This window comes from Rana temporaria, chromosome 12, assembly GCF_905171775.1.
Source record: "Rana temporaria chromosome 12, aRanTem1.1, whole genome shotgun sequence".
NCBI classification, from domain to species: domain Eukaryota; kingdom Metazoa; phylum Chordata; class Amphibia; order Anura; family Ranidae; genus Rana; species Rana temporaria.
This window is the reverse complement of record NC_053500.1, coordinates 41,715,861-41,741,935: the sequence shown is the minus strand read 5'-3', so window position 1 is coordinate 41,741,935 and position 26,075 is coordinate 41,715,861. Positions and strand designations below refer to the sequence as shown.

At 44.1% G+C, this 26,075-nt stretch overlaps 1 protein-coding gene across 1 annotated transcript in view; it reads right to left on the bottom strand.

The window, feature by feature from the left end:
* Positions 1-1,569: 1,569 nt before the first annotated feature.
* Positions 1,570-26,075, bottom strand: part of LOC120918559 (keratin, type I cytoskeletal 47 kDa-like) — a 30,515-nt gene continuing 6,009 nt past the window's right edge. The window contains exons 4-8 of the mRNA XM_040330202.1: positions 20,146-20,307; positions 16,774-16,899; positions 15,287-15,504; positions 6,883-7,004; positions 1,570-1,907 (exon numbers count right to left, since the gene is read on the bottom strand). Of these exons, the coding sequence (XP_040186136.1) occupies positions 1,807-1,907; positions 6,883-7,004; positions 15,287-15,504; positions 16,774-16,899; positions 20,146-20,307 (729 nt within the window). The 3' untranslated portion in view covers positions 1,570-1,806. The remainder of the gene's footprint in view (positions 1,908-6,882; positions 7,005-15,286; positions 15,505-16,773; positions 16,900-20,145; positions 20,308-26,075) is intronic.

The following is a 26,075-nucleotide window of genomic DNA, read 5'->3' as shown; positions in this document are numbered from 1 at the left end:
GGGGAAGGGTACTAGGAGAGGAACTTTCAGAGGCAATGTGGCAGACGATCTGGTCTCAGGCAGAGAAGAAATTCTGTACTCTCTACAAGGAGAACTCGTATAAAGTTCTTTATTTTTGGTACTTGACACTAGATGTGCTTCTTGCTATCTGCCCCTCCTGCTCTAATAGATGCTGGCGCTGCCTGGGGACAAGGGCTCCCTCTACCATAATTACTGGAGCTGCCGCAAGGTTGTACCCTTTTGGACGGAGACACAGCTCCTGCTGTCTCGCCTTTTGGGGGTGCAGGTCCCCTTGGCTCCAAAACAATTTTTACTGGGTGTCTCACCCTTTCACCCAAAAAATTGTTTGACACATACTCACAGCTGCCTGGTTGCCCTTCACTGGAAACGGCTCTCCCCGCCCTCCCAGGAAGACTTGTACTCTAGAATAAAAGATGTAGAACTTATGGAAAAGTTGACAGCTAGACTACAGGATAAGCTAGAAATACACGATCAGGTCTGGGAGGAGTGGCACCACCGGGAGGACCCACCCTGAGCCGAAGGTCGAGCTCCTATCCTCGCCCCCCTTTCTCCCCCCCCCCCCTTACCCCCTCTCAGTTTTTCTTATTTTTTTAATTTTCTCACTTTTCTATCTTTCTCTTTTCTTTCTTTTCTCTGTCTTTCTCTGGCCTTTTAGAGGTATGTGGCAGTTGTTTCTTGATTGCTATCATATGCAGTCTGTCAGTTATGATTATTTACCATTTCCAATGTTGTGTGCTCATACAATGGAATCACTGGCTAGATTGTTGCTCTAGCGATTTTTGTGCACCACTGTGTTCAGTCTATGTTCATATGCTGATTGATATGATCATTAAAAAATGTTTTTTGAAAAACAGTACGTAGGCATAGGGCACGCTCCCTGCCACGCCCCGTTTAAAGGAGCATTATACAAAAAAAAATATTAGTTAAACCCATAAGTGCTTTTTTTTACCACTACTATTCCTTTATATTGGCTTTTGACATTTACAAATACAGACAGGATCTGTGTGATCTCCCCTGTCAGAATGGAAATCTGCGTTGTTTACACAGGCAGATCCCCGTTCTGTCACTGTGGGAAATGATCGCTGAACATCGAGTCTGCCGAACCCGCTGATTGGCTCCCCCGCTGGCCAATGGGAGCACACACGCACCTTCTTGCAGTAAAACTGCGGCGGGGTGGTCGGCAAGTGGTTAATAAGTTGTTTACCTTTACAATTGTTATACTCAAACCTTAATAAAAATTCTCTGAAATAAATAGGGAAAAGAAAAAAGTCAAACGCCTGTGAAACAAGCATTTTGAGCTCAATTGTGCATGAGGCCTTATCTTGTGTAACTGATGTCCAACTCTAGCAAAAGTTTAACCATTTTTGAAAGCATGTGAAAGGTTTATAATCTATAATCTAATTTTATTGCTTCTATAACTCCATTAGGAACATTTATTGTAATTTTTTGTGTCTCTTTTAAAGACACTTTCCCTCACTTCTTTATGTTCTGGTGTTTCTGGAAAATGATTTGAGAAATAATTCCTCCAGCGTGGGTCAAACACAGCAAAAAAAAAAAAAAAACTTTATTCAAAATGTACAAGTTTTGGCTGGAATGAAGCTTTAGCTATGTATTAAATGCATGTTCCGTCTCTGTCCTCTTAATAGGAGATATGCCATAGTCAGAAATGTTGTCAATTTTGTAAAATTTTACTTTAGAGCATTAGCATTAGGTAGGTGTCCCAACACAACCCAGCGCCACCCTTTCTTGTCTTCACCATAAAAAAATTCAATGTAGCCTTTCTTTTTATTTCATCATTCCTTCAACCTGCTCACTTCTTGATGACACAACCTTCCCATCTACCACTTCTTCAATGATGGTCTTCACCATTACGGCTCTGGTCGGTGCTGAAAATGATTTATAATTATTTCAAAACTCATGTTCTGCTTGTAGCTAAGGTTACAATACAGCTAAAAAAATGTTGTGCAAGAGTAACATTTTTATAAATATATATATCTTATGATGTAAACTGGGCATTCAATCTCCTAATCTGTTTGTTGCCACCAATCAGTATATATACATATGCTAATCATGGATCAGCTGAGAAATCCAACCCAGCCAGTTGTCATTTCCTTCCCAATCAACCAATTAATGATATCTGCCATAATCCATTGGCAACCATGTATTTATATTATCGGGGCCATAACTAGCAATTACAGGACCTCATAGAAAAATGTTGATAGTGCCCCAGTCATTGGTATGCAGCTATAATGAACCCCTAAGACTGTTATGAAGTGTGGAATCATGTGTGCATTTTAACAACCCTCTGGAGCCCAGCAGTGGATGGTGCCCTAAGGGCCTATGTGAATACTTTAACACAGGGCCTTCAGGGTTCTGCTCTATGGATGGCCTTCCACTGGCTCTTTCCCCTGTAGAAGCTCCTAAGGGAAACTCTGGCTTGACCATGATACCATGACTTACTCAACACTGTGCCCATGGCTAGGGACCCCACTTTCCCTGAAGTGCATAGGAAGGCCCCAGAGGAAATTTCCTTTGGTCAGGAATAATTCAGTGTCAAGACTGATGCATATCTTTTGTTCAATGTACAAAGTACAACAAATTCAGCTATTCAGTCATGTACAAGCACAATTGCTTAATAACATATGCAAACTTGGTTACGTGGAAAACCATAACTGGGAGAATTCACTGAGTGGGACCTGTGCCCTTAAACATAGAGAAATAGCACCCCAATCATGGGGAATGCCCTCATTTTAACTCCCAGTGGAGGGAGAAGTCCCAGGCTTCTCCAAACAGGAAGGGGTGCGTAACTATTGCAGTGTAGGCTACATACTGTATCTCTACTTGCTGCAGACTAGTTCTTCTTCCCACGAATACTACCCCCTGACCTTTCATACCCCTTATGTAACATAGATAGGGGCAGCACAGTGGCTAAGTAGTAAGCACTTCCACCTGGCAGCACCAGGGTCATTAGTTTGAATCTCAATCACAGGACTACTTGCCTGGAATTTACATGTTCTCACTGAGCATGTGTGGTTTTCCTCCAGGTACACCGGTTAACTCCCACATTCCCCCTGGTGGAGAGGAATCAGGTGCAATTGGATTCCCCACCCAGCACAGTCAGGCACACTGAATTTTCACAGTTTCCTAGAGTCATAAAACAGTCCGGTACTTTGTTTTGTTAATTTTTTTGAGGGATTAGAACTTGAATGGGGAGTGGGGGGTACTACTTCAGGGACAACTTCTCCTATATGAGGCCCGGATTCACAAAGCACTTACGCCGACGTATCTCGAGATATGCAGCGTAAGTGTAAATATGCGCCGTTGTATCTATGCGCCGTGCCCACAAAACTAGATACGCCTGAAAATAGGCTTCATCCGACCGACGTAACTTTCCTACGCCGGCGTATCGTGGGCGCATATTTACGCTGGCCGCAAGGGGCGCTCCCATTGATTTTCTATGCACATATGCAAATGAGGGAGATACGCCGATTCACAAACGTAGTTGCGCCCGGCGCATTATATACGCGCTTTGCGTAAGTCATACGTCCGGCGTAAAGTTATTCCCCATATAGGAGGCGCAAGTCATGCAAAGGTATGGACCAGGGAACACAGCCGTCGTATTTTACGTTGTTTACTTTGTACGTGAATAGGGCTAGGCGTAGGTTACGTTCACGTCGTAGGCAGTGATTGGACGTATATTAGGCAGTTGTTTCGACGTGATTCTGAGCATGCGCATTGGGATGCGTCCACGGGACGGCGCATGCGCCGTACGTAATTCGTATATTTATGCCGCTCAGTCCATCATTTACATGGGGTCACGCCTCATTAGCATGGCTCACGCCCACTTCCGAGGAAACCCAGCGTAGATTTGGGGGCGAGTGCTTTGTGAATACTGTGCTTGCCTCTGTGCGCTGCGTCGGCGTAGTGTATATTCGATACGCTACGCCGGCATAATAATGCGCCAATGTATGTGAATCCGGGCCATACAGTCTATATACATCCCTCACTTCCTCCAGCATACTTGCTTGCAGAACTCAAACCGACACACTATTTGTAAATATGACTGTCATGGACCTTGGAATGCTGAAGTGTATCTCCTTGAAATCTGTTACACAGTGGGGGGTCTTCTGCCCTGTCTTAAGGCTAACCCCCCCGTTCAGACAGCTCCATGGTATGGAGGAAAAGCATTGTTCTGTGTCTGGCTGTTTGTGTACTTTGATTGCCCCCTGGGGCTTCTGTCTCATTACACATTTCAGTCCTCCTATTCAAGCTATCGGACCAATGCCTGCTGACCCTGTTTCAAGTCCTCATTTGCATGGCTAAGAGGACCTAATTGAGATCTACAATGTACTTTACAATTGACCAATAGGAAAGTGGTTGTTGGGGGCGGGGTGTTCAAACTGCTGTATAAAAGTGTGTTGTGTGCATCCAATAAAAGAGTTTCCTGTTTGAACTCACATACAGCCTGCCTGGTGTTTGTTCTGATGGATTTCAAACGGCACATAGCTGTAGTTCGAATCCCGGAGCCTTGGATGACCGAACCATCAGACGTTGTGATCTGCAATCTGGTCCAAAAGTAGCAGAGGAGTGTCGGGGGAGCGGAACCGAGCGAGCAAGGGTCTTGTTACAATGACAAAGCACTGTTGTAGGTCCCTTTTAATGTGTAGCAAATAAAAGTCAGTATCCAGCTCTTATCCCTGTGGCTACTGATCCCAGCACCACCTTTTTAGGCACTGCCAGTCTGCCTGGCTATAGCTGTCACTTAATTTTACTAGCCCTCCTGGCTACTTCTCCACAGTCATCCCAGACTGACATTTTCTCTCTCCGCAGTCCTCCCAGACTGCTCACTCACCAGCCCACCCGGCTGAGTTCTCAGGAGAATTCCTGGACGTGCTGACCTGCTCTCCTTGCTCCCGTGCCATCAGGAAGGGGTTCCTCCGTGTGTTGTGGAGATTCTTCCAGCACCCAAGCCCCAGGCCCAAGGTCACCCCCGGGGACTAGGGGGCACCCTCAAGGGCCACCGAAATCTCACCAGAAATCCTTCTCCATCTTCCACCCGACTGCCCCCGCTGGCATGATTAAAGAGTATTTATGAGGAGGTCTGCCCCCTGCTGGCCCACTTTGCTGGGGATTGGCTGGGGCCCTCACCAATACTCCAAGCAGCGCCTCCTAAATTTCACCCTCTACTTCTGTAAGCTTCACTGCTTGTTTCCTACTGCGCATACGTGACTCGCGTGGCGCTTTGTGAATGGCCAGCTGTCTTTTTTAGACACACACAGGTTCCAGAAGACAGCGGGGGGAATGAGATCATCATTTCCCAGGAGCACAGGCGAGGGGGGAAGTGAACTAGGAGCTCCATGGTACTGTATAGGAAGTGGCAGATTAGGACGGCTGCCTAGCAACAGGGCGTTTCTGGTAAGTAATTTTTTTTTCTCCAAATGTTTTTTAATAGGTTTAAAGGAGACTGCTAATGTAAAATGTTTTTTAGGGTGGACCTCCGCTTTAATCTAGCATGCTACAGGGTGCTACATTCTAAAGACATGCTGTTAGGTTAATTGTCTCCTGTCTAAATTGTCCCTAATATGTACAGTATATGTATGAATGTGAGTTAGGGATCGTAGACTGTAAGCTCCTTAAGGGCAGGGACTGATGTAAATGTGCAATATATATTGTATCTTTTAAGGCACTATATAAATACCTAAAATAGATAAATAATAGATAACTTTCTGGAAGTCTCCCCAGGAAACCTGGAGGGGTTGACCTTGGGGGTGGGGCTAATAGATGAAGGGCTGATGCACAGTGATAAGGATGTCCTGCACTAAAAAATGACGATACCTAATGAAATTCTGGGGAGCTGCCTGTCGAAACTCTGCCTATGCTAAACGGAAAAATGGTTGTTGCCAATTCCCTGTAGACTAGGGTTCCACCTAGCTGTCAATTAGGAGGCTATATGGCCACTATACTGGTGGTCAGAGGTGGGTAGCTTACTATGAACCTTTGCAGGTAGCGTAACACAGGTGGCTGCTGTAACTGAACACCTACAAATTGTGTTCAGTCAATCTGAATGGGTCATTCCATGGGTCTTAATGCTACTTCCACTTCAAAAGCTGTTACCATGTTGCTAGATGGATCAAAACAAGTCTGTGATTCTCAGCCTCTGGGCCAACAAACAAAGATCTTTCAATGAAAAGGTGGTTGCACAGTAACTGTATTGCCGCGTACAGATGATCTGACAACAAAACCGTGGATTTTTTTCCGACGGATGTTGGTTCAAACTTGTCTTGCATACACACGGCCACACAAATGTTGTTGGAAATTCCGAACGCCAAGAAAGCGAACACGTACAATGGCACTATTAAAGGGAAGTTCAATACCAGTCGTGTTAGTAGAAGTTTGGTGAGAGATGATTCGTGCTTTTCAGCCTCGTGATTTTCAGTCCGTTACAGCGTCACAAATGTGCTCTCTCCATTACGAATGCTAGTTTTACCAGACCGAGCGCTTCCGTCTCGTACTTAATTCAGAGTATGCGTGGAATTTTGTGCGTTGGAAATGTCCACACACAATCAGAATTTACGAGAACGGATTTTGTTGTCGGAAAATTTGAGAACCTGCTCTCAAATTTTTGTTGTCAGAAATTCCGACAGAAAATGTCCGATGGAGCCTACAAACGGTCGACAATAGGCTCCCTTCGAACATTTGTTTTTGGGAAATTCCTAGCGTGTGTACGCGGCATAAGAGTTGCTATGCCTGTAGTTACGCCCTTGTATTCAGCTCTGTAATTCTTTCAAGATAAAACTGATGTCATCTCATGTTTAATGTATTTGTTGAACAGATATTAACCAGTTGTTAGTGTCCTGTTACCTTTTCTGGAGTCTACAGGCGAAGTCTGTGATATGGTATTTGAAGATGAGGAAGTCTGTTTAGCTGATACTGTTGAAGAGGAAGATGCAGACTCGGAGGATGAGCTCTGGATGGGGAGTTTACTGCAAGAACAAAGGTTATTGGTCAATTCATCATAGTATAATGGTTAAAGAATGAATGAAGGTACAAGCTTTCCAACAATCAGTATAATTTTGCACTTCTCTGTAGGTAGATAGTTTGGGTTGAGGTTGAGGGATGTTCTACCTAATGGGACATATACTTAGGAGTGCAAAAATATATAAAAAACAGGGTGCAATCAGCGCAAATATATAGATCAAAAAATGATGATATTAAAAGTGTATTTATGTGATACAGACCCCCAGGGTTCAGATCACTGGTAATGCCAGCTGAACACTAAGGGAAATTCGCAAAAATCCTAAGCAAGTAAAAAATAAAATAGAAAAAGTGCAGCGCAAAACTCAAATATATAAATGATACTGGTATACTCAAACACCAATACCATAAGTGTGAATATGAATATGCAGAAAAAATGGAAAAAAAAAATATTAAAAATTAAATACAATTCAAACAAAACAGTCCAAAAGTCCATAAGTGTCAGAAGATGAGTGAATTAAACGAAAATAAATCGCCACCACGTGACAATCCACCAAAATTTTGAAGTGATCCCTCCACCGTTGTAGATGGCTACTCTCACCTTCATATATGGACCACTGAGTTAACAGATGGTCAATAAAGCAAATCAAATAGGCAGGTCATGAACAGGAACCAGGCTGATGTATTAGATCCTCATAAGACAACCAAACCGCAAAGGACAGGTGCATGTAAAGAGATAATCACAGACTAAGTGCTCACTGTTGCAATGTGTGGATTTATTCTTTAAAAGAAGCAAAAGTCAGGCTACTCACATTTGGCCAGACAAAAAACGGCATGAAGTAACAATCTTTAGGAATGAACAGCAGATGCAACAGCACGTGATGTTTCAGGCTCCTAAACCACAGGCTCCTAAAGCCCGCCCCGCTGAGGAAGTTGATATAACGTAACGCGTCCGGTGGTTTAGGAGCCTGAAACATCATGTCGCTCATCTGCTGTTCATTCCTAAAGATTGTTACTTCATGCCGTTTTTTGTCTGGCCAAATGTGAGTAGCCTGACTTTTGCTTCTTTTAAAGAATAAATCCACACATTGCAACAGTGAGCACTTAGTCTGTGATTATCTCTTTACATGCACGTGTCCTTTGCGGTTTGGTTGTCTTATGAGGATCTAATACATCAGCCTGGTTCCTGTTCATGACCTGCCTATTTGATTTGCTTTATTGACCATCTGTTAACTCAGTGGTCCATATATGAAGGTGAGAGTAGCCATCTACAACGGTGGAGGGATCACTTCAAAATTTTGGTGGATTGTCACGTGGTGGAGATTTATTTTCGTTTAATTCACTCATCTTCTGACACTTATGGACTTTTGGACTGTTTGTTTGAATTGTATTTAATTTTTAATATTTTATTTTTTTCCATTTTTTCTGCATATTCATATTCACACTTATGGTATTGGTGTTTGAGTATACCAGTATCATTTATATATTTGAGTTTTGCGCTGCACTTTTTCTATTTTATTTTTTATATACTTAGGAGTGGGGCTTAAACAGGCCCTAGTGGGGACATCATGGAACTGGACTCGCTAATGCCTGAACGGCAGGTGGGAGACGCAGTCAAGTGAATTCAGCATTAGGGCGGCGCTCCAGATATAGAAGCAACCCTGTCAACTTACTCTGTTAACACTTTGTAATCTGTGATTATACTTCTTACACTGTTGACACTACTACACCATGGACACAACTTCTGTTAGAGATCACCTCTCCCAGGTGTGCAACATATCTGAGCCGGCACTGAAGAGCGTGAATCAATCTCCACCAACTCAGCTGTCCCGTCACCTCACTCCCAGTGACAATGTTTCATATACAAGCAAAATAACTGAGCCAGAGACTCTGTAGTCCATATAGTGATTTTAATGGTTGGTTACATGAAGTGACAAGCAAAACAGCTGACGCGTTTCTGCAACACCCTTAGTTGTAGCATGTTCAACAAAAAAATGGCAATACATTAATACTCATATAGGCTCCACCCCAAAATCAATTTGCATGGTAAATTGAAGCAATTAACTGGCCAATTAGGATGTTAATATCAAGATGCCAAAATGCAGGTGTCATGGACATGCAATAATGTCTGGCAGCATACCTTTTCCTCATGTGTCCATTAGAGGCCTGACTCTCTTCTGGCTGCCTTTTTATCATCTCTCCTTCCTGTATGGCCCCATCCCAGGAAGTATATATTAACTGTTGCACTGCAGGTCTGCTTTGCTGTTCAACTTTGTTTGTTAGCTTGTTCCTGTCTGCCGTGTGCTACGTTTACCTTCTTGTGTACCGATTTTGGCTCGTCTCTGACTACTCCTGTTTGCCTGTGACCCAGACCTTTTGGCCTGTCCCTTGGTTACCCTTGTATGCCTGTTTCCCCGACCTTGGCTTACCCATCACCATCCCTTGTGTCCTCAGTGACTGCTTCCCCTCTCTCCCTACGGAGCGTGACCTGGGGGACCCCAGGGACCGCGACCTGATTTCAGTTGCAGCGAAGGCCATCCTCACCACTAGAGGCTCTGGTGAACACCTGCTGGCCTTAGACTCAGTGCCCTGGGGAATCTTGGGTTCACATTTCCTGTCTATGCGCAGCAGTCTGCTATTGGGTTCACTACCTTGCGGTGCACCCCTGTCTCCATCGGGGTGCATTTGTCACCTGGCCACAGGTGACCTGACAGCAGGAAAAAGTACTGAGACAAAAATATATACCGTATTTTTCAATCCATAAGACGCACCTGACCATAAGACACACCTAGGTTTTAGAGGAGGAAAACAAGAAAAAAATATTCTGAACCAAATAGTGTACTAAAATATTTACCAGTGTCCATAAAATACAACCTGACCAGTGCCATGAAATGCAGCCTGACCTGTGCCCATTAACAATGCAGCTTGACCTGTGCACATTAATAATGCAGCCTGACCTGTGCCCATTACCAATGCAGCCTGACCTGTGCCCATTAACAATGCAGCCTGACCTATGCACATTAACAATGCAGCCTGACCTGTGCCCATTACCAATGCAGCCTGACCTGTGCCCATTAACAATGCAGCCTGACCTGTGCCTGTTAACAATGCAGCCTGACCTGTGCCCATTAACAATGCAGCCTGACCTGTGCCCATTAACAATGCAGCCTCACCTGTGTCCATTAACAATGCAGCCTGACCTGTGCACATTAACAATGCAGCCTGACCTGTGCCCATTACCAATGCAGCCTGACCTGTGCCCATTAACAATGCAGCCTGACCTGTGCCCATTAACAATGCAGCCCGACCTGTGCCCATTAACAATGCAGCCTCACCTGTGCCCATTAAGAATTAAGCCTGACCTGTGCCCATTAACAATTAAGCCTGACCTGTGCACATTAACAATGCAGCCTGACCTGTGCCCATTAACAATGCAGTCTGACCTGTGCCCATTAATAATGCATCCTGATCTGTGCCCATTAACAATGCAGCCTGACCTGTGCCCATTAACAATGCAGCCTGACCTGTGCCCATTAATAATGCAGCCTGACCTGTGCCCATTACCAATGCAGCCTGACCTGTTCCCATTAAGAATGCAGCCTGACCTGTGCCCATTAAGAATGCAGCCTGACCTGTGCCCATTAAGAATGCAGCCTGACCTGTGCCCATTAAGAATGCAGCCTGCCTAGCCACTGGCGAGGATGTCATCATATCCGCCTGTCACTCAGATAGAAGACAGAGCAGCAGAAGCGGCAGTACCCCATTTGGCCACTGGGGCTGCTGTCTTCTGTGAGTGACAGGCTTAGCCAGGAGATCGCCAGGCTCGTGGGTGACGGCCGCCCGCTAATGAAACATAGTGGCGGCAGCAGGGGGAGCCCTGGTCAGTATTCGCTCCATTAGACACAGGGACATTTTCCCCCATTTCTTGGGGTGAAAAAAATTCGCCTTATGGAGCAAAAATACGGCATATACACATCACATCATGTTACAAAAGATCTAAAAGCACAGTGGAATACTATACATGATCGCCCTACACACATGGGTGAGAAAAATAATTATTCAAAGATTTTTCAGTATGCAGGTGCATAAAAAAAAAATAAAAAAAACATTTCTTAAAAAAATTCAGTATGCTGGGGCATGTAGCCCGTGTGTCCATTTGATATCATGGTAAATCACTGTGTATAAGACAGGACAAACAAAGGACCTCATACAATATTGTATCAACAAGGTTCAAAAGTAATAATAGGTAGTTAGTGAAGATTAGAAATGTGACAGAGAGGCATAATGTCTAAAGGGAATGAGGGAATTGGATTGCATTATTTAAGGAATACATTCACATCCCATCTGTAATTCATGCCAGTGGGGATCCGTGTCCCCAGGTAAAGGATCCATCTCACTTCCTGTTCTAGAAGTCTTTTATGTGTATCCCCTCCATGTGTCATTTGTTTAGTTTTCTGCACTGCACAGAAGCAAAATTAGGTTATATTGCCATCATGTATTGTATTGTAATGCAATATGACCTAATTTTCCTTCTGTACAGTGCAGAAAATTGCGGTATTGGTTATTTCAATAATTAAAAAATCAGATAAATTCAAATTAGTTACTCCATGTGTTTAGATTCGCTATTTCCATCATTTGTAATAATTTGAAAGATCAAAACTCAGAAATTCAAAAATCCTAAGATTCGAAAGAATGAAAATCCAAAATTTGAAAATCTGAATATTCGAAAGAACGAAAATCCGAAAATTCGAAAATTCGAAAATCCCAAAATAAGAACGAAAATCTGAAATTTTGAAAGAACAAAAATCTGAAAGTTCAAAAATCAGAGAATCTGAAAGGATGAAATTACAAAAAATTTGAAAATCAAAAAGAAGAAAAAACATCCGGATAGTTTCTATTATAATTAAAATATTACATTTTTTAACCATTATAATCGTTTTTTTCATTACTATTATTATTATTTGTAAATAATAAATAATAATCATAATAATAAAAACTATAATAATAGTTATAAACTATTAAATTATAGGTATTGGAATTTCCTTTCAAATGTGGCTGTTAGTGAACATACAAATGTATTTAATTTAAGTTACTAATTATCCAAAATAACGAATGATGGATAATTCGTAACTTTGGATAAATTCATATTCGTTACGTTCAACAGCCAAATTTGAAAGGAAATGCCAATACCTGTAAATGTAATAGTTTAGAACTATTATAGTTTTTATTATTAAAATGATTTAATATTAATAAATAATAATAAGAAGAATAAAAACTATAATAATGGTTAATAAACATAATATTTTAATTATAATATAAATTATTCGAATGTTTTTTGTTCTTTCAGATGTTTGGATTTTCTGATTTTAGTTCTCATTTTCTTACTTTTAAATTTTCATTCTTATTTTTTGATTTTCATTCTTTCTGATTTTTCAATTTTTCAATTTTAAAATGTCGGATTTTCGAATGTTTAGATTTTCGAATTTTAGATTTTTATTCTTTAAATTTTTTGTTCTTTTAAAAAATGTGTTTTCGAAAAATTTGTTAACCACTTAACCTCTTACTGAGATTTATTGTTTACAAGTTAAAAAAAATTTTTTTGCTAGAAAATTACTTAGAACCCATATACATTATAATTTTTTTTATAACACCCTAGAGAATAAAATGGTACTCCCCATATGGGAGGGGTATGGGAGGGGTTATATAGGGGAGGAGACTTCCTGTCTTGGGTGTGTCAGTGTCCATCACCTGAAGGTGACCTATAACCCACACAGTGGTGGTGCGTCTATAGAGGGCGCTGGAGCGCCGACCCCTCTGGCTCCACACCGCCACTGATACAATAACATAGATTCATGCATTGCATGAATTTATGTTATTGTTTTCGGCCGCTGGTCTATTCAGATGGCCGGACAGTGAGCACCGACCACCTGAATAACGGCAGCTGGTTGGCTGTGCGGAAGTGCCTATCAGAGCCAGCGTCATCGAGGGCAGGAGAAGACACCGAGGGACGTGGCAGGAGGATGGCTGACCCGCCGAGAAAGCTAAGTGCCAGGCGGGGGGGGGGGGGGGCATTTTACAGGGCACAGCGGCGACAATGGGCACAGTGGCGACAATGGGCACAGTGGTGAGTGGCGACAATTAAAGGGCACAGTGACATCAATGGGCATAGTGGTGACAATGGGTACAGTGGCGACAATTAAAGGGCACAGTGGCGACAATTGGCACAGTGGCATCAATGGGCACAGTGGCGACAATGGGCACAGTGGCGACAATTAAAGGGCACAGTGACATCAATGGGCACAGTGGCGACAATTAAAGGGCACAGTGGTGACAATTGGCACAGTGGCGACAATTGATGGGCACAGTGGCTGCGTTTGATGGCATGGCACAGTGGTGACAATTGATGGTACAGTGGCTGCGTTTGATGGCATGGCACAGTGACTGCGTTTGATGGCATGGCACAGTGGTGACAATTGATGGCACAGTGGCTGCGTTTGATGGCATGGCACAGTGGCTGTGTTTGATGGCATGGCAAAGTTACTGTGTTTGATGGCATGGCACAGTGACTGCGAATTGGTGGCACAGTGGCTGCGTTTGATGGCATGGCATAGTGACTGCATTTGATGGCATGGAACAGTGGTGACAATTGATGGCACAGTGGCTGCATTTGATGGGCACAGTGAGGCTGCAATTTTTTTCTTTTTCTTTTTTCGTTTGCGCCCCCCCAAACAATTTTGAGCACCAGCCGCCACTGAACCCATATAGTTATTACTATGCAGCTCTGTGTCCCGTGATGTATGAAAAAGGAAACAATACACAGTATTTTCAAGTATTGAGGAGCATTTGACTCACTAGTTTTTTTCTTTCGTGCCTGATGGCTGATGAAAAATGTAATGGTTAAGAGTATAAGATAGAGCCAGCATGTTTCGAGGAAAAAGTCTCCCCCTTATCAGGGCTTGTGCAGTTCTTGTTAATAAAATCACAACAGAATGCACGACTGCCTAGAGTGTCATCTGGAAATGCCAATAATCACCAAGCTTTAACAAAGGTTCCTTAGTGCATTCTGTTGTAATTTTATTAAAGGGGTTGTAAAGGCAGAAGGTTTTATTTATCTTAATGTATTCTATGCATTAGGATAAAAAGCCTTTTGTGTGCAGCAGCCCCTCTCAGCACCTCTAATACTTACCTGAGGTTCACCTCTGTCCAGCGATGTCCATGAGTGTCTCGGCTATCCGAGAATCTCCCTCCTGTTTGGCTGAGATACGCTGAGCAGCACCATTGTCTCCCGCAATCAAAGTCTGTTAGCCAATCAGGAGAGAGAGGTAGCGGGGACCAGACCACGGCTCCGTGTCTTAATGGACACAAGGAGATGTGTTTCGGCTTTGGTGCCCCCATAGCAAGCTGCTTGCTGTGGGGGCACTCAACAGAAGCAAGGGGCCAGGAGCACAGAAGAGGGACCCGAGAAAAGGAGGTTCCAGGCTGCGCTGTGCAAATCCACTGCACAGAGCAGGTAAGTATAACATGTTTGTTATTTTTATAGAAAAAAAAACAAGACATTACAATCACTTTAAAGCGGGGTTCCGGGCTAAAATGCAACTAGGTCCTGAACAATAGCCCCAACCCCCGTTTTTGGATATTGTTGTTTTTCGTTTTTGTTTTGTATATTTTCTGTTTTTTTCCAGCAGCCCTTTTCTCTGTGAGGTACGTAATTTGCATGTTTGCATCACCCCCCATTACCTTCTTCTGGGACCTGTGTGTGTCCCAGAAGATGACTGGGACTATTCAAAAAGCACAGCAGGACTTGCACATGCGCAGAAGGAAACCTGAAGGCTTCCTTACTTGCAATGCTGGCGCCTTTACCCGAAGCAAATGGACGAATTGGCTTGGGCTGCTAACATTGTGGGAACCCTAGACAGGTGGCAAATGTCCTTATATTAAAAGTTTGCAGCTACAGCATTTGTAGTTGCTGACTTTTTAAAAAAATTACAGGCTGGAACTTTAACACCAACTGCTCGAGTCCTGTAGAAGGAGGAGGCTTTTTCCCCCTGCAATATGTTGGCTGTATTTGATGCTCCTAACCATTAAATGTATCGAGGAGTCCTTGAAGTGAGATACATTTTTCTATCTCGTGCTTCTCCGTACACATTCAAGAATCTTTTACTTTTTTGACAGCATTGGTGATTGGCCAAGCACTGTCATATGAGGGCAGAGATATTGCCTTCAGTTGTTTGTAAGCGCCAACTGCAGCAACTCAGAATTTACACTGGATAAGTTATTTTCCTGCACTTACCCTAGTTCTCCCTCCAACAGGTGGCGGTACGTCTCAATCTCCATCTCCAGTCTTGTCTTGATATCGAGAAGCTCTCTGTATTCCTGGCTCTGGTGTTCCGTGTCTGATCGGATCTGATGGAGCTGCTCCTCTAGCCCAGTGATGATGAGCTGGATCTGATGAAGCTGTCCTCCATAATCGGCTTCCGTTTCTGCAAGTGTGTCCTCAAAGTTTTTTTTCTAAAGTGTTGGATGACAAATAAATTCAGTAAACCACATTGTATCCTTTAGTCCAGTGGTCTCCAAACTGCAGCCCGTGGGCCATATGTGGCCCTCTGTTTGCCTTTATCTAGCCATTGGGGCACTATTTCTCCCACTGATAGGAGACACTATTCTGCCAACTGACACCAACATTGGGGCACCATTCCTCCCAATGATACCAATGATGGGACACTAGTCTTCCCCAAATACCAAATGTGGTGATGTTTATTCCCACCGATGCCAGGAACATTTCTATGCCCGCTGGCCTCAGTTCAGATCCCTTAAAGTCTGAAAGTAAAATAAATAAACTGGCCCTTTGTTCAAGCCTGGTACACACTACAGTTTTTGGTCGGGAGCCACTGTACTAACCACGAGAGGTTAGTACAACGATCTCCCCTGCTGAGCTGTTGTATTTCTGACAAGGGGAACGCCCCCCCACAGAACACTCCGATCAGTGCTCTCAGCCCGGCCTCTGTTGGACAGACTGACATATACAGGGGCAGGATGTCGGCCGGTATTTTTTGTACCGGCCAATGTCTCCCAACATTTTGCCTGTGTGTATGGGGCTTAAAGGAGTTGTAAAGGAAAAAAAAATGTTCACCTTAATACAATCTATGCATTAAGGTGAAAAAACATCTGATGATGCCGCCCCCCCCCCGAGCCCCGTTTTACTTACCTGACCCCTCAAAAGTCCCGCGCTTGGTCCCAAGATTCTCTTTGCCGCTCAGCCTGGCCGCTGATTGGCTAGAGTGGATGGATTGAGAGCAGCGCAGCCATTGGCTGGCGCTGCTGTCAATCACATCCAGTGACGAGGTGCGCCGAGGGGCGGGGTCGAGTGATACAGTGAGCAGCTACAGCCGCTCTCTGTATCACGGGAGCGCGCCCACAAGGACTCATCACCATGCAAACTCTCTCGCATGAAGTTGATGAGTTCTTGTGGGGAGGACCAGAGACAGCCACCGAGGGACCCCAGAAGATGTGGATCAGGGCCACTCTGTGCAAAACGAACTGCACAGTGGAGGTAAGTATAAAATGTTTGTTATTTTAAAGAAAACATTTTTTTTCCTTTAGTGACTTTTTAAGAAAGTTTTCAGACCCCTACTTTAGTCAATAAACACGTGATTTATGAAAAATAAAATCGCTATTGATACTATTTTTGTAGCAAACTAGAAAATGCTTGAAAGTAGGGCACTCGCTCCTGTACCACTGGGGGCAACTATTAGATTCTCTAATAGTTTTTTGGCTTACCAATGCCAGCAGAGACTGCAGTTCAAGCTCAAAGCTTTTGAGGTTTCGTCTGAGATCGGTGATTTCGGTCTTGCTTGTCTCTACTTGTTCCACACCAGCTGAAATTTCTGTCTTCAGTTCATTGCTCTAAAATGGGAACATTTTATGGCTTCTTCTGTTTTCATTATTTTATTAAATAAAAAATTAATAAAAAACAATGCATAGACAAAAATACTACCCCACAAGGGACAATGGGCTACGTTCACGAAACCGTAGAAATATCTATATGTGTGTGTAATTTTTTTATACTATTTTCCCCTGGTAACCTTTGGAGGAACCCTCTGCTTCCATTGAACCCTGGTTGAAAAACCCTGATTTAAAGTCATCTTTGCTGTGATATTTGGCAAAGTCATTGCTATATCTTTGGGCAGGTCTGTTTTTTCTTGTTAGAGAATAGTCATTGTCATTCTCTGATGTTCTTGAAAGTGTCACTCTGGTATCCATCTGTCACACCTTCAAATTGATGACACCCCTCTCCTAACAGCTCAAGTTCCACACCTTTGTAAGAATACTTGTCTATTCATAATCCCGTTCTGTCTTGCGAATATTTGAGCCAAAAATATCTCACAAAATAATTGTGAATAAATAAAGTCTCCCCGTCACTACATATGACATACAGTATGTTTTAACAAGGATTAGGCCATTGTGATAGGCATGTACATTGTTTTATATTTAGAGTGATTGGGAGGTTTGCAGCACATGATGTATATGCTTGTATATACACAAGACAAGGGGCTCTTTCACACCGGACGGATCCGCGATGATCCGCCCCGTGAACCTCCGCTTGATTAGCGGGGATCACTCCGCTGATCCCTGCTAAGCCGGCGGATGACAGGGTGGTCCCCACACACTATGTAGGGACCACCCTATCAGATCTCCACTCTCCCCTATTGGGGGATCGGATGAACACGGACCGTCTGTCCGTGTTCATCCGATCCGATCTGCAGATGGATGGAAAAATAGGGTTTTCCTCCGTCAGCAGAATCAGAGGATTGCGGACCCGGATGAGATCGGGTGTCAGTGGATGTTCATCCACTGACACAGGCAATCTCATAAGGATCAATGTATGTCCGTTTTTTATCTGAAAACGGATGGATGAAAAACGGACATACGGTCCGCATGTGTGAAAGAGCCCAAAGTCTCCAAAAATCTGTCAAAATGATCGCAGAAATTAGATACATTTCACTACAGATAATGAGGTTGATTTCCTAAAGGCACATAAACTGAGGGCTTTGCAAGTGCAGTTACTCCAAAGCTTAGTAAATGAGAGAGACCTCTGCTGACTTCCATTATTCAATTATGTGCAAGCAAAAAAAAAACACACATAGGTAGATTCAGGTAGAGTTAGGCCGACTTATCAGTAGATAAGTCGACCTAACTCAGAATCTAAGCCGACTTATGTTTAAGCGTATGTTCAAACAGAGATACGCTTAAACATATCTAAGATACAACGGCTTGCGCCGTCCTATCTTAGATTGCAATATTTCGGATGGCCGCTAGGTGGCGCTTCCATTGCGGTCGGATTATGCAAATTAGGAGATACGCCGATTCACGAACGTACGCCCGGCCGACACAGTACTTTTACGCCGTTTACGTAAGAGATAGGCCGCGTAAAGTTAGAGCTAGGCCCTAGTGGAATAGTAATGTTAAGTATGGCCGCTGTTCCCGCCACGAGATTCAAATGTTTTACGTCGTTTGCGTAGGTCGTCTGCGAATCGGGATTTACATCGTTTACGTCCACGTCGAAAACAATAGGCCCGTGCGGCGTACTTAGCCGCAATGCACACTGGGAAATGTAGGCGCCCGGAGCATGCGCAGTTAAAAAAAATGTAAAAAATGTGAGGTCAAGCCTCATTGACATAAAACACGCCCCCCTCCAACACATTTGAATTAGGCGCCCTTACGCCCGCCGATTTAGGCTATGCCGTCGTAACTTAGCAGGCAAGTACATTGTGAATCATGTACTTGCCTAGCTAACTTACGGCGGCGTAGCTTAAATTCCTTAAGCTACGCCGCCGCAAAGTTGCGGCATTCTACCTGAATCTACCTAACAGTCACCAGGAAACAATTCAGGGTCTCCTCCAGACACGGTCCAGTTTGGGAGATAGTTTAGATCACTTGTGGTGAAGTCCTACAGCCAGCTTCACAGGTCATCTATCCAGGCCCTAGGCCCCGACATCGCTGAGCCCTCAAGAACAGCTACACAGCCCTTTAGCTGCCTATGGGCAGAAGCCCCTCATGCTTTGTAACTCAACCAGCTCTCAAGGGTTACACACTATTTATCACCTTTCTAGATCCTTTTTGGAAACTCCTCTCCAGTGATTGGCATGATAAAAACATGATAAATATTGAGGCGTTCCTGGTCACGTTCAGCTAATTCCAGATTTGGCACAGAGAGGCGGTGGAACGCACGGTACACCTACCCACGAGAGTGAGACACAGTGCGGCCGTTGCTCCACGTCACATCTAGCTGTAACACGCTTGATTCTTTAGTGCCAAGGTCTCGGCACTTGCACAAGTAAGCGGCCATTTGGCTTTTGTTTTTAATCTGTTTTATAATAAATCGTGAAACTTCACTATGGCCCGCTTTTCTTAATTTTATCCATGGTAATTTCTTCTGTTGGAGTCCATTCCTGGCCAGTCCCATCCAGGTACCAGTACAGACCCTAGGCCACCAACTGTACTAAAACTCCACCTGATCCTTTTTTTAAAACAAAGGGTCATGGTGGTCATGTTCGTCTGGTAAGTAGGCACTTACCTCTACCTCTCACCGGGTATCACCAGTTTGATATCTGTTCCGTGGCGATGGTGACTACTCTCAAGTTAACCATTTGATGCATGGACTTACCAATTGCTTATCATTTAGGGACCATTGCTGCATTTTTTGGACCTGTTTGCACTTATTTTTTGATGTTGTTAACATATAAGCACTTGCACTTTAAATCATTATTGTATTGTTGACCTTATAGTTAACATATTGTTTCACGCTAGAATTCGGAATTTATTTATCACCTACTATTAGCACCTTCTTATTATTATACACCCCCAACAATGATAAATATTGAGACTGGTTATTTGACTCTCCCTCCCTAAGCTCTAGAAACTTCTTCTAGAAGCAAAGGGAAGCAATCAATCTCCCAGCATATGAAACCATAAACAGACCAGAACAAATAATCACTGCTCTCCTGATTACAGAAGGAGCCATAAACGATATTTGCCTAGCGTCCCACGCTAGGAGGGCGCTACACATACAGCAAAATCAAGCAAAAGATATATTGCCCATCTATGTATATATTTGCTGGTGTGTAATTAACCTTTAAGGCTCCATCTTACCTTCTGTGCAAACAATGCCTCTGCATCTGCTCGGTTCTTCTCAGCCAGATCTTCATAGTTGGTCCTCATATCATTCAGGACTTTAGTGAGATTTATTCCTGGAGCGGCATTCATCTGTACATCAACTTGGCCTGCCGAGCTGCTTCTTTTAGCATGCATCTCCTAAGACATTTGTATAAAGCTCACATTAAAAAACAAATGTGTCTGATTCAAAATGTTCAAAACGGTCATTCTTAAAGTTGATGCTAAAGAGGCATTGTGGGGCATGTTTATAAAGAACAAAGCAAATAACATTGGAGCGTAGCCACTAATGTCCAATCAGATTCTATGTCTCAGGTTCCAAATCAAATATTTTCATACCCATAAAAACGTGAGTAGAAGTTTCAAAAGCAGAATGTTGTTTCATTAGTAAAGAGAGGCATGCTTTTCTCGACCTTGTGTCCAGGGGCGGACTGACAACTCATGGGGCCCCCGGGCAATAGAAGATTATGGGGCCCCCCAGGCAGTAGGAGATTATGGAGCCCCTGGGCAATAGGAGATTATGGGGCCCCCAGGCAATAGATTATGGGGTCACACAGTATACACATACATACATACAGTATACATACACAATATACACACACAGACACACAGTATACACACACACACAGTATACATACACACAGTATACACACACAGTATACACAGGCCCGGATTTACTCCCTTTGATGCCCCAAGGCCAGATCCTTCAATGCCGCCCCCGCCTGCGCAGTACAGGGGGGACATTATCCGCAGGACATTGAGAAGCGGGGGGGTGCTGCTGCCGAATATGACATTGATAGGGGGTGCTGCTGCCGAAAATTGCATAGAGAACTGGGGGGGTGCTCACCACCTCTTCCCTCAGTTTCAGGGGGGAACTCCCGAAGTGAAAGTGGTGAAAGTGTCCTCTCCGCCACAGTGCCGCCCCTGCACATACTGCTGCCCCGAGGCCTGGCCTTGTTGGCCTTGTCTGGAATCCGGCCCTGAGTATACATACACAGTATAGACACACAGTATAGACACACACACAGTATACATACACAGTATAGACACACAGTATACACACACACAGTATACACACACAGTATACACACACACACACACAGTATACACACACACAGTTTACATACACACAGTATACACACACAGACACACAGTATACATACACACAGTATACACAGACACAGTTTACATGCACACAGTATACACACACAGTATACATACACACAGTATACATACACACACACACACACAGTATACACACAGTACACACACACAGTTTACATACACACAGTATACACACACACACACACACACACACACTGAAAAGGTACTGGAGAGGAGGTGCAGTTATAATCTTGGGATTTTTTTTTAAAACACACTGATTTTTACATACTGTCCCTGGTTTTACTGAGGCTGGCAACCCTGATGGGGCCCCCTAGTGGCATGGGGCCCTCGGGCAGTGCCCGAGTGCCCGAATGGTCAGTCCGCCCCTGCTTGTGTCTTTTTTCGACCTCACCTACTATGTAACTATGCTTTCATATAATACAGTTGTTATATTAATATTCATGTTGATCAATTCACTAGAAATCAGTATAGCAATAGTAAATTAAAATGGTACTCAACTCTCCCCCACCCATGTTATTTCCCTCCTAACTGTAGTCCTGGGTTCTCTTGAAAACGCATACTTACCCGCACAGCAAATCCATCGTTGTCCTATTGCACTCCACTGTTCAGGTGCATCTTGGTCCCCTTCAGCTGGCTACCTCTTCTCAGTACAGGCACTGTGCTCCGGTGGTGTGCCAGAGCTTCCCCATGTCCTGCCCACTGGCCACTTTTTTTGCCAATCCTGCAGCCACCTGGGAGATGTGATGTAAGTATTCTGGGAGCTGAAGGACCAGGTACATGTAATTATGGCCTAGGCTGGGAAGGATGCCTGGGGTGGCAAGCCAAAAATAAATAAATACATGTGATAGGTAGAAAAAAAATTTAACAATAATTTCCAGCAATTGTGCTTTTGGAGAAAATGAGTGTTAACATGAAACTACCATCCTTTTTCTGTTTTAGGAAAGTGGGAAAATAACACTATACCCATCAGGTTATCTTCTTGGTACTGCTATCTCACCTTAAGGTATTGACGTTGGCTCAGGAGATCTGGTTAGAGGCAGGTGTCCAAAACCACCACCTTCAGGGCTTGAGATTGAAAACAATATAAATAGACTAAAAGTGAATTCATATTTTTTCCAGTGTTGTTATTTGCCTGGAGAACCAGCTGTTGACAAGATCTGTACCGAGAAGTGCCGCCAAAACTCATTGAAGCTGAAGCCCGCTGTTGGCTGGCATGACAGAGCCGATCCAGGCTGGGGAAAGATCACAACAATATGGTCAGGATCCACCCACATGCCTGGATCGGATATTGCTCTCGCTCTAACGATCGTGGTGATACCTCACATGTGTGATTTGAACACCGTTTACATATGCGGGCGCGACTTACGCATTTGGTTTCTTTGCTGCGCGAGCTCGCAGGGACTGGGTGCTTTAACCACTTAAGCCCCGGGCCATTTTGTTGCTAAATAACGGGCCACTTTTTGCGATTCGGCACTGCCTCGCTTTAACTGACAATTGCGCGGTTGTGCAACGTGACTCTCAAACAACATTTACGTCCTTTGTTTCCCACAAATAGAGCTTTCTTTTGGTGGTATTTCATCACCTCTGCGGTTTAAATTTTTTGCGCTATAAATAAAAATAGAGCGACAATTTTGAAAAAAATGCAATATTTAAAAATTTTTGCTATAATAAATATCCCCAAAAAAGGTATACCCTATTTATCGGCGTATAACACGCACAGGCGTATAACACGCACCCTAACTTTAAAAGGGAAGTTTCAGGAAAAAGCCTTCCACAGCCCCCTGCATATAACACGCAGGCACAGTTTACCCTCTATTTTCAGGGTAAAAAAGTGAGTGTTATACGCCAATAAATACAGTAATTTTTTTCCCTCAGTTTAGGCCGGTACGTATTCTTCTACATATTTTTGGTAAAAAAATCACAACAAGCGTTTATTGATTGGTTTGCGCAAAAGTTATAGCGTCTACAGAATAGGGGATAGTTTTATAGCATTTTTATTAATATTTTTTTTTTTACTAGTAATGGCGGCGATCAGCGATTTTTATCATGACTGCGACATTATGGCGGACACATCGGACCCTTTTGAAACGTTTTTGGGACCATTTTTACATCGATCAGTGCTATAAAAATGGACTGATAACTGTGAAAATGACACTGGCAGTGAAGGGGTTAACCACTAGGTGGTGCTGTAGGGGTTAAGTGTTCCCTAGGGAGTGATTCTTACTGTAGGGGGCGTGGCTTGCTCTGACATGGAACACGATCAGTGACAGTGTCACTATGCAGAACGGGGAGATGTTGTGTTTACACTAACATCTCCCCGTTCTATCTCTCCATGAGACGATCACGGGTAGGCCCGCGGCGATAGAGTCCGCGGGACCCGCGGGCGAGCTCACAGAGATCACAGCGAGCGTGCAACAACCGCTTCTTAAAGGGGAGGTATATATACGTCCTTCTGCCTCCCCGTGCCATTCTGCAGACGTATATCTGCGTGCGCTGGGTGGCAAGCGGTTTAAACTAAAAAATGTTTTACATTGTAAAAAAAAAAAATTCTAAACACTTTTATTGCTGTCACAAGGAATGTAAACATCCCCTGTGACAGTAAAGGTGGTGACAGGTACTCTTTATGGAGGGATCGGGGGTCTAAAAGACCCAAATCCCTACTTTGCACTTCAAAGTATTTGGATCGCCAAAACCGGTGATTCTGAATACTGTATTTATTTTTTAAATCAGTGCCATTGGCAGCCGAGTAAACTAGGGGTGACGTTGTGATATCGCCAGTGGCGTATCTAGGGTATGGCAGCCATGGCAAGTGCCATGGGTGCCATATGAAGGGGGCGTTGTTGAGTGGCTGGGCAGCAAGGCACTTACCAGGGTCTGAGGGTCTCTTCTTCCCTCCTCCCGAGCATAGGTAGGATCTCCTTTTCAGCACCTTTGCTGATGGACAATGGCAGCGCTATCCCTGCTGCGTTCAGCCACAGCCCTCCCCTGTTCTCCCAAGCTCTCCCATTCCATCTGGTCGGATTGGCAGCGCACAAAGAAGAAGGAGGAACATCAGTTTCTCCCTCTCCTCTGTGAAAACTGAGGCCTTAAATGATGAATATTTCATCACTTCCAGTATTGGTTCTGCATTTACCTAGCCTTGGAGGGCAGAGGAGGGATCAGGGGTCTAATAAACCCCATATTTCTCCATAAAGAGGATATGTCACTACCCAAGGTATCACAAGGGATGATAAATATCACTAGTTTTGTTAGCTGTTTTTTTTTTGTTAAGGTTTTCCGAAAGATGGGTTTCAAATGTTTCGACAGGGGCGCAGTTTCAGTGCTTGCCATGGGCGCTATTTTTACTAGATACGCCTCTGGATATCGCTTCCATGTTTTTATATAGGAGACTGGAACAAACTAGTTTCCGGCTTTGTTCCAGTCTCAGCAGTCTCAGCCTAGCCGGCGGAACTGCCGGATTGTGGATCGGGTCTCTCGGTAGGACGGGAGGCCAGAGAAGAGCGGCGGAAGGCAGTGGGAGGGGGGGAGTCCCCTTCTGCTCCTTTAGGATAACAGCCAAGCAGTTTTTAGCCGCATCAGTTGTTATTCCTAAAGAGCCAATCGCTCACTCTAAAAAATGGTTCTGGGGTGATGCAGCTGCAGGCATCACGTTGGTATAACCCCTTCAAGGGGTTAAAGTGGATGTAAACCCACTCTCATCCTTTCTAAACTACCTCCATAGTGCTGATCTATAAGGATATAGATGCCTCCTGCATGTATTCTTACCTGTCAAATGTCTCCCCTCTGTCTGTTATAAGAACGGAAAAACTGCAGATTCTGTGGGTGGATCTGTTGTCTGGAGCTCTGTGGGTGGAGTCGTGATGTCAGTAGACTCCCCGCCCACCTCTACACTCCTCTTGTGAACATGCATTTTCTCCTGTGTATTCCGTACACTGAATTCTGCTATGATCACCAACATCCAGTCTAAATCCAGAAAAGTAACCACATGACTTCAGAAAAGGAGTGGGGGTGGGAATTAAAAAATAATGCCTGTCTCAGGCTAGTGCATGAGATATGTAAATAACCTGTCATTCACAGCAAGGGGGAGGAACGGACAAAAGTTTTCTCCTGTTTGTCCGTTTATCTCACTGAAAAAAGAAAAGAGGATTGCTCAGAGCTGGATTAACTCTTTGTGGCAGGACTGGGCACAGATGATAGGAAATCTTATGCGAGCATCACTAAATCGCGGCCGCTTTTGTCCCCAGCCTCCTCCGCTATTATTATTAGCAGAGAAGAGGTGCGGACGGCGGGACCTGATTGGTAACCTGATTGGCTGAAGCGACATCGAGGGTGGGACTCGGGAGAAGACATCGAGGGAGGATGGCTGACCCGAGAAAGGTAAGTGCTGGGGGACGGGAGGCAGGAATCTGGTGGTTTTTGAGGGGGCAAACTGGCGGCAATTGATGGGCACAGTGGTGACAATTGATGGCACAGTGGCTACGTTTGATGGCATGGCACAGTGGCTGCGTTTGATGGCATGGCAGAGTGGCGACAATTGATGGCACAGTGGTGACAATTGATGGGCACAGTGGTGACAATTGATGGCACAGTGGCTGCGTTTGATGGCATGGCACAGTGGCTGCGTTTGATGGCAGGGCACAGTGGCTGTGTTTGAGGGCATGGCACAGTGGTTGCGTTTGATGGCAGGGCACAGTGACTGCGTTTGATGGCACAGTGGCAACAATTCATGGCACAGTGGCAACAATTGATCGGCACAGTGGTGACAATTGATGGCATGGCACAGT